Genomic DNA, 9,517 nt, shown 5'->3' with positions numbered 1-9,517 from the left:
CCCAGATACACATAACGATGTCTCAGCAATCCCACCAACGATCCAACATGGATGGGATCGCTGGGACATCATTAGGCTGATCGCTGGTGAGCTGTAACATAGACAGCCCTCCAGCGATCAGGACCAGCGAGCAAGCTGGTATCTAAGGTAAACAGTGGGTTTCTAAGAGGCGCGCGGCTCTTGGTTACCCGCTGTTTACCCTGGAAACCAGCATGCACGCTGGTATCTAAGGTAAACAGCGGGTTTCTAAGAGCCGCGCGGCTCTTAGAAACCCACTGTTTACCTTAGATACCAGCGTGCAGCGTCGCTGATCGCTGGTCTCTTGCTGCCACATGCAGCGATGCTTGCTGGCCAGCAGGAGACCAACGATCAAAAAATGGCCCAGGATGATCCTGCACGATCAGCGACACCCGGTGGGGGGGCCGGTCGCTGATCCCCGTCACACACAGCGATGTCGCTGGCGAGATCGCTGTGACATCACAAAATCAGCAATCTCGCTAGCGATCTCGCTGTGTGACGGGGCCTTCAGAAACGTATAAACCAAGGACTCTGGTCACATTGTCCTTTATCTGTAACTAGCTGAAGAGCCCGGCGCTGCCCGGGCATAGTAACTAACTGTGGATAGTTATAACAAATTATAATCATCCTCCATCCCATAGTCCCGTGCCCATATACCCAACATACCTATCCTCCATCCCATAGTCGAGTGCCCATATACCCATCACACATCCTCCATCCCATAGTCCCATGCCCATATACCCATCATACATATTCTCCATCCCATAGTCCCATGGCCATATACCCATCATACATATTTGCCATCCCATAGTCGAGTGCCCATATACCCATCACACATCCTTCATCTCATAGTCCCATGCCCATATACCCATCATACATATCCTCCATCCCATAGTGCCGTGCCCATATACCCATCATACATATCCACGATCCCATAGGCCCGTGCCCATATACCCATCATACATATCCTCCATCCCATAGTCGAGTGCCCATATACCCATCACACATCCTCCATCCCATAGTCCCATGCCCATATACCCATCATACATATTCGCCATCCCATAGTCGAGTGCCCATATACCCATCACACATCCTTCATCTCATAGTCCCATGCCCATATACCCATCATACATATCCTCCATCCCATAGTCCCGTGCCCATATACCCATCATACATATCCGCCATCCCATAGTCCCATGCCCATATACCCGTCATACATATCCTCCATCCCATAGTCCAGTGCCCATATATCCATCACACATCCTCCATCCCATAGTCCCGTGCCCATATACTCGTCATACATATCCTCCATCCCATAGTCCAGTGCCCACTCCATCCCATAGTCAACCATTATGACATCATAATGAGCGGCGGGGCTTGCAACCTATGATGACATCAGCGTCACCATGGCAACCATTGTGACATAATAATGAGGGGCGGGGCTTGACACACACACACTTTTTCCCCACTATGTAGATAGGTGCAAAATTGTTTGGTGAATTGGAACGCGCGGGGTTAAAATTTCACCTCACAACATAGCCTAGGACACTCTTTAGGTGACTGTGCCAAATTTTATGGCTTTAGCTGCGACGGTGCGGATGCCAATCCCGGACATACATACATACATACAGTTGTGGCCAAAAGTATTGACACCCCTGCAATTCTGTCAAATAATACTCAGTTTCTTCCTGAAAATGATTGCAAACACAAATTCTTCATTAAATTTTTATTAAATGAAAAAACACAAAAAGAATTGTCCTAAAGCCAAACTGGATATAACTCCACACCATCATAAAAAAGAGGGTGGACAAAAGTATTGGCACTGTTCGAAAAATCATGTGATGCTTCTCTAATTTGTGTAATTAACAGCACCTGTAACTTACCTGTGGCACCTAACAGATGTTGGCAATAACTAAATCACACTTGCAGCCAGTTGACATGGATTAAAGTTGACTCAACCTCTGTCCTGTGTCCTTGTGTGTACCACATTGAGCATGGAGAAAAGAAAGAAGACCAAAGAACTGTCTGAGGACTTGAGAAACCAAATTGTGAGGAAGCATGAGCAATCTCAAGGCTACAAGTCCATCTCCAAAGACCTGAATGTTCCTGTGTCTACCGTCTACCGTGCGCAGTGTCATCAAGAAGTTTAAAGCCCATGGCACTGTGGCTAACCTCCCTAGATGTGGACGGAAAAGAAAAATTGAGAAGAGATTTCAACGCAAGATTGTGCGGATGTTGGATAAAGAACCTCGACTAACATCCAAACAAGTTTTAGCTGCCCTGCAGTCCGAGGGTGCAACAGTGTCAACCCGTACTATCCGTCGGCGTTTGAATGAAAAGGGATTGTATGGTAGGAGACCCAGGAAGACCTCACTTTTTACCCCGAGACATAAAAAAGCCAGGCTGGAGTTTGCCAAAACTTACCTGAAAAAGTCTAAAACATTTTGGAAGAATGTTCTCTGGTCAGATGAGACAAAAGTAGAGCTTTTTGGGCAAAGGCATCAACATAGAGTTTACAGGAGAAAAAAAGAGGCATTCAAAGAAAAGAACACGGTCCCTACAGTCAAACATGGCGGAGGTTCCCTGATGTTTTGGGGTTGCTTTGCTGCCTCTGGCAATGGACTGCTTGACCGTGTCCATGGCTTTATGAAGTCTGAAGACTACCAACAAATTTTGCAGCATAATGTAGGGCCCAGTGTGAGAAAGCTGGGTCTCCCTCAGAGGTCATGGGTCTTCCAGCAGGACAATGACCCAAAACACACTTCAAAAAGCACTAGAAAATGGTTTGAGAGAAAGCACTGGAGACTTCTAAGGTGGCCAGCAATGAGTCCAGACCTGAATCCCATAGAACACCTGTGGAGAGATCTAAAAATGGCTGTTTGGAGAAGGCACCCTTCTAATATCAGGGACCTGGAGCAGTTTGCCAAAGAAGAATGGTCTAAAATTCCAGCAGAGCATTGTAAGAAACTCATTGAAGGTTATCGGAAGCGGTTGGTCGCAGTTATTTTGGCTAAAGGTTGTGCAACCAAGTATTAGGCTGAGGGTGCCAATACTTTTGCTTTTTGCTTCATTCTCTTTTGTGTTTTTTCATTTAAGACAAATTATATGAAGATAATAATACCAAAGAATTTGTGTTTGTAATCATTTTCAGGAAGAAATTGAGCATTATCTGACAGAATTGCAGGGGTGTCAATACTTTTGGCCACAACTGTACATACACTTTATATATTACATAGGTAGTGAGCTCTCTCCCATTTCTGCCCAAAGTTGTAGTGTAGTCTTTTTATTTTTGCAATTGTACTTGAAAGGTTTATTGGACCACTATATTTATTTTCTTTTACCCTTTTCTTTGTAATATTATGATGTTCTTGATTAATTTACATGCTTTTTGTATTTTTGGCTATTTTGACCAATATTGCATTTGGTTATAGTTTTCTATTGATTATTTTATATATATTGGGGTACAAGGCCAGAATTATCTGCTGCAGTCATATATAAAGTATTTAAGCTTGTGTATTTTCAACGATGTTTGTCTACCATGAATTAATAGATATATACATTTTTTTTATTAAATTAAATATGGTCTTCATTATTGTTTTTTTTTCTATCTTAGTTTAGGTATCGACAGCGTATTTTGATTGGCCGCATGAATTGTTTTTTTTAATTGCATTTTTCTGTGTTACTAAGATCTAGAGGGCAAAGAAAAGTAAATGCCACTTCAAGATTAAACAAGGCAACAACGCAAGATTTATTTGTGGATCATAATCATGGCGATGCTTAGGTCTACATATGAGATGAGTGCACAAAATGGTAGGATTTATTTGATCAACGCTTTGTAGACTTGCTTAATTTTTATTTGAGATACAAGGGAGAAAATATAAATTTGCCCGTAAGGGTAGACATAGGCTCAAACATATTGTGGTTAAGCATAAAAATCTTTACAGCATATTGTATTCTCATGATACCTCTTTTTCGTTAGTCAGCATAGGCTTACTTGGTTCCGCTTGATCTAAGCATTTTTCTAATTCGACAGATTCTGTATGACTTTTTTGGCGAAAAACCTGAGAAATTTTACGGAAGCTTGATGTCTCTGAAGCAGTCCCCTCAAAGAGTTTGGCCATAAATCCCACTCCTGCTGTTCTAATGAAGTTGCCACCAGCAAAAACATATAAGATAGGGTTAGCGCTACTGCTAAAATACGCAACAGCTATAACAGTAGGTCTGGCTTTTAGAGCTGTTTTTCTAAGAGATTCTGATGAGAGTATTTCTCCTGATACTTGTAAAATATTCACTACCTGATATGGAAGCCAGAAGAGGGCAAAAGTTACAATTATCATGATGACCAAACGGCTTGTCTTTTGTTTTGCTTGAAACTTTGCCTTACATAACCTAATTCCAATATAGACATAGCAAAACACTATGATCGTGAATGGTATAGCAAATCCAACCAAAGTCTCAAAAATATAATGAAAAATCGTGTGTTTTGGACTAATATGAAAAACTGAACATTGTGGCTTACCATCGTCGTATTTTACCTGACGATAAAAAAACATAGTGATAGCTAGCAGAGATGCGATTAGCCATATTGATGCAACTATGCCTCGGATTATCCGCTTTGTTCGCATCTTCTGAGAAGTAAAAGGTAGGGCCACAGCTAGAAAGCGGTCCATGCTCATGAACATGATCAGGAATATACTGGCATACATGCTCAGACAACTAACGTAATGACACATCTTACACATGAAGTTCCCAAATGTCCAGTGACCAGTGGAAAGTAAATGCAGGAAAAATGGGGCTGTGAGAATTACCATGATGTCTGCCATGGCCAGATGTAATATCAGGAGGCAAGTCACTGTGCGTTTCTTCATTCGTGTCAAAATTGTCCAGATGACAAATGCATTTCCTGGAAATCCAATGATAAAGGCGATTAAAAGAATTGCCATTCCAAGGCTGGCAGATTTTCCAGAAGATGAATATGGAGGCTTGATTGTTGAAGCAAAAGAAGTGTTCATTGTGTACATTGTTGTCAGGGCAAACACTGTATTCTGTTATAAGAAAAACATGCTGTAAAACATGTATCCAAAAGCAAAATTAAGCTACTGTAACTTAATAAAAGGATCAGTGTCTGCTACTGTAGGAGCATAGGTTATCATGGCTGTGTGGTCGGAAGCCAAACTGACTCCAACTCCCCAATTATTCCACACTCCAACTTCAAATACCCATAAATGGATGAAGTTTTATAATTGGTAGTAACACAGTTACTATAGAATATATTTCTATTCTTAATATGTTTAAAAAATATTTCTACATGCTTATGAAAATATAAATGTAGTTTCCTATGCATTTAGTAAATTATACATAGGCAATCCTCATCACTGAGATTACAACACCAAGAGGGAAAAGGCATGGAGTTATTAAATTCACAAGATTCATAAACAGATATGCAAATGATGGAAACTAACTTTTAAAAATATCTAATTTTATTACGCATTAAATGGGTGGACTGAAGTCCAAAGAAATTTTCCTCCTTAATCTATTAAGCTATTTAATGCCATAATCTAAACTATTTAGAAACTAAGCCTCTGCCCCTTCCCTGAGAAGAAGCGTCATCATTGATGCTCGATTCATGAGCTGGGCTAGCCGCTGCTCTGCTACTGTGTGATGTGTTGGAAGAATATCATTATCATAATTTTTTCTTATATATGCACATGTATTCACAATTATATGTCTTATGATGAGTTACGGTAATTATTATTTTTAATGATTATTATTTTTTCATGTATTGAAATGTTTATTCTTTATATTCTTATCTTTTTAATTTGTCATCATTTTCCTGAATGGATTATTTATTACCATTTATTGATTGATGTTGTTTGTTTGTTGGAGTCACTTTGTACTTTAGAGCACATTGAATATTACATTATATGAGCAGTTGTGCCTGTTTGCACCTTTGCTCTGTTGCCGGCTCACATCTGACATAGACAGAGTAGGGGCTAGCATAGCCTCTGAAATGAGCGTCATTGATGATGCTTTATTTCTGTGAGGGGGCAAATTCTGCAGCAGTGACCGCAGCCTTTTCCCCCTGATGATGGTTTGTTTGAGTATTCGGACCGTTTGAGTTTAGCATGCTTTGGGATTCTCAAATGAAGTGTCGTCAAAAAGGGAAGTGAAAAAAGCAGTAAGTGTAATTGTACAACAGTAGGGAATTTTTAATTAAAGTATATTAGAAAATAGTTTAGCTTCTGGCATTAAATAAATAAGGATTTAGGAGGAAAATTACTTTGGATTTCGGAACGCCCCTCTAAGAATGAGCACATACATACACTTACATGCTTTGCCATGCTATCAATGAGTTTATCATTCGTTGCCTGAGGAATATTCTGCCACACTGAATGCACTTGGACATGCAAATCAACCAGACCCACTGCTGACAGATCCATTTGAATTGCTCACCAATGATGTCACAGATATTGGATGGGAGACAAGTCCAGAGGCACTTCAGTCTTTTGTAACACTTTTAGGCCATTTAGGCTCCTCACAGTTGCACAAATAACATGTGGCCTGAAATTATCATGGTGAAAAAATAGATCCTGCGACACTTTGGAAAAATGGCCATGCCACTGGTTCCATGACCAAATTATTGCAATGCCAAGCAGTTGGTGTACCTGGAACGAAGGTTTAAGGGGTTCAGCTACGGTACATTATGCCACCCCACACCATAATCTCCAACTATCGCTGTGTCTAAAACAAAAGTGGGACTCATAGATGAGGAGGATAGACCTCCATTCCATCCTTTACTGCTATCTTGCTCTGCATCATGATGGTCTTTGAGAGCAATGGCATGAGGTGATGAAGAGGTCATCATGAGGGAATGACACACTGGTCCTAATCCCAGGATTATGGCATGGGTTGACATATGTGTTCTTTCGTTGCTTTGCTACTTTCAGTCTGAATCTGCAATGTATACATTCCAAAAAAGACAAGAAAAGCCACTGCCTGAACAAGTGTTAAATAATTTACAGGGTAATTGATTATAAGACAAGTTGTGATTAATATAATGAACATTATCAATAGTGCAGTCTTAATCAAAAAATTAGGATAAAAATTATAGAAAAAAACCCTAAAAGATATACTGTATATACTCGAGTATAAGCCAAGGCACCCAATTTTGCCACGAAAAACTGGGTCAACTTATTGACTCAAGTATAAGCCAGGTATGCATTGTCCCTTCATCCCTGTTCTAGTATGTTAGGCTCCCCATCCGTATCCTTGTATGCATGGCTCCCCCGTCGCAATACTAGTATGCATGACTCCCCCGTCGCTGTCCTGATATGCGTGGCTCCCCCTGTTTTCTGGCCTGGTATGCATAACTCCCCCATCGCTGTCCTGGTATGCATGGCTCCCCTGTTTTCTGTCCTGGTATGCGTGGCTCCCCTGTCGCTGTCCTGGTATGTGTGACTCTCCCTTTGTTGTCCTGGCATTTTGGCTCCCCCCGTCGCTGTCCTGGTATGCCTGGCTCCCCCTCCCGTCCTTGTATGCATACTTCCTATTACAAAAAAAACATTCTACTCACCCACCTGAGTGCCATAGCAGCATCGCATTCTGGCTCCCAGCAGCTCTTCCTGTGCCGAGCAATCACGTGGCCCCGCTTATTAAGGTAATGACTAGAGATGAGCGACTTTGCCTTTTTTAGGGTTGAGTCGGGTTTGATGAAACCCGACTTTCTCAAAAGTCGAGTCGAACGAAATCGGCCGACTATCGTGAAAAGTCGGATGTCCAACTGAAACATCAAACCCAATGCAAGTCAATGGGGAAGCAAAGTCGGCAGGGAGTGGAGGACAGTAAACACACCTACAGTGCCCATTTCAATGCCAACAACATGAATTCTTATTACTTAAGCTTGTCAACCTTAATTTACTTTATAATAATAGTTACGCACTGAAAACTGGGGGTTATTTGGCTAAAGTTGTGGGGTAGGGCTGGCTCCAGGTTTTCGTGTGCCCCGGGCGAAAGAGTGTCAGTGGGCCCCTTTAACACATACCACAATTCATGATGCTCCGATACAGCAGAGAAATATTGGTATAGTGCAATGACAAATACTTCACTTCTTACATTACATAAAATCCAGAAAATCTGTCACTCACCACTCTACATCAAGAGATAGAGTTGACAGAAAAAAACACAAGAACTAAAATTATAGATAAATTGCAATTTATTAGAAATATCAATTATTTATATCACATAATTTTTTTTGAATATTAAGCAATTGTCTACCATAATTAAAGGAGCAAAAAAGGCTAAGACATCATTAGACACAGTATACAAATAAAAAATAAAAATTATTTCTACTAATTAGCAGCAACAAAATATTCTACCATGTGAGATAATTATTATTGATATAAAAATTTATCTTATAATTTTTTCCTAAATAATTAGCTATAATTTTATCTGTCACAAAAAGCACTATACAAATTATATAAATATATGCTAAAGTAGCATGTAAGTATAACGGTGCCCCTTAGAAGAACACAACAGCAGCTATTCATCTAGGAATAACCCGCAGGTGAATAATTGGCTATGTTTGAAACAGAACTAATGCATCAATTTCACTCAACATACCATAGCTGCGCTAATTCAACCATTCTAATCATCTGCCAAAATGCAGGGAATCATAAGAAGGCGCTACTAATACAATGCAGTTGCAGTGAAACAAATTTTAAGCGAACTTACATGTGCGATGTCTAAAGCCGTGCTCCTCTAAACCCCGGCACGCGTTTCATTGGTAACTTCCTCAGGGGGCCTTCATACAGTATTATGGCCACCACATAGTGCGCCATACAGAATAATGAGCCTCATATATTGCTCCATACAGAATTATTGGTCCCATATAATGTTCCATACAGTATATGATGAGCTCCTCATAATGCTACAGTATCTGATGGTCCCCATAGGATGCTCCAGTATATGATGGGCCCCATGAATGATGCTCCATTGTATGATGGGCCTATATTATGTTCCATATATAATGGGCCCCATATGATGCTGCAGTATATGATGGGCCCCATGGATGATGCTCCAGTGTATGATGGGTCTATACACTGTGTGCAGAATTATATGCCAAATGAGTATTTTGATCACATCATCCTTTGCATACATGTTGTCCTACTCCAAGCTGTATAGGCTTGAAAGCCAACTGCAAATTATGTAAATAAGGTGATTTGCATCTCTGTAATGAGGAGGGGTGTGGTCTAATGACATCAACACTCTATATAAGGTGTGCTTAATTATTAGGTAACTTCCTTTCCTTTAAAATTGTTAAAATGGGTCAGAAGAGAGATTTGACAGACTCTGAAAAGTCAAAAATTCTGAGATGTCTTGCAGAGGGATGCAGCAGTCTTGAAATTGCCAAACTTTTGAAGCGTGACTGATCACTGAACAATCAAGCATTTCATGGCAAATAGAAAAACAGGGTCGCAAGAAGCGTGTTGATAAAAAAAAG

The 9,517-nt window shown here is 40.5% G+C and overlaps 1 protein-coding gene across 1 annotated transcript in view; it reads right to left on the bottom strand.

Moving 5' to 3' along the window:
• Positions 1-3,209: 3,209 nt before the first annotated feature.
• The window catches only part of LOC141089175 (leukotriene B4 receptor 1-like), a 28,184-nt gene continuing 21,876 nt past the window's right edge, over positions 3,210-9,517 (bottom strand). Inside the window, exon 2 of the mRNA XM_073575502.1 lies at positions 3,210-5,063. Coding sequence (XP_073431603.1) covers positions 3,975-5,063 — 1,089 coding nt within the window. The 3' untranslated portion in view covers positions 3,210-3,974. The remainder of the gene's footprint in view (positions 5,064-9,517) is intronic.

Source organism: Dendrobates tinctorius, unplaced genomic scaffold (assembly GCF_039654945.1).
Source record: "Dendrobates tinctorius isolate UK_male_01 unplaced genomic scaffold, ASM3965494v1 ptg000044l, whole genome shotgun sequence".
NCBI classification, from domain to species: Eukaryota; Metazoa; Chordata; class Amphibia; order Anura; family Dendrobatidae; genus Dendrobates; species Dendrobates tinctorius.
Note: the sequence above shows the minus strand (reverse complement) of the source record. Positions and strands in the feature narration are given on the sequence as shown.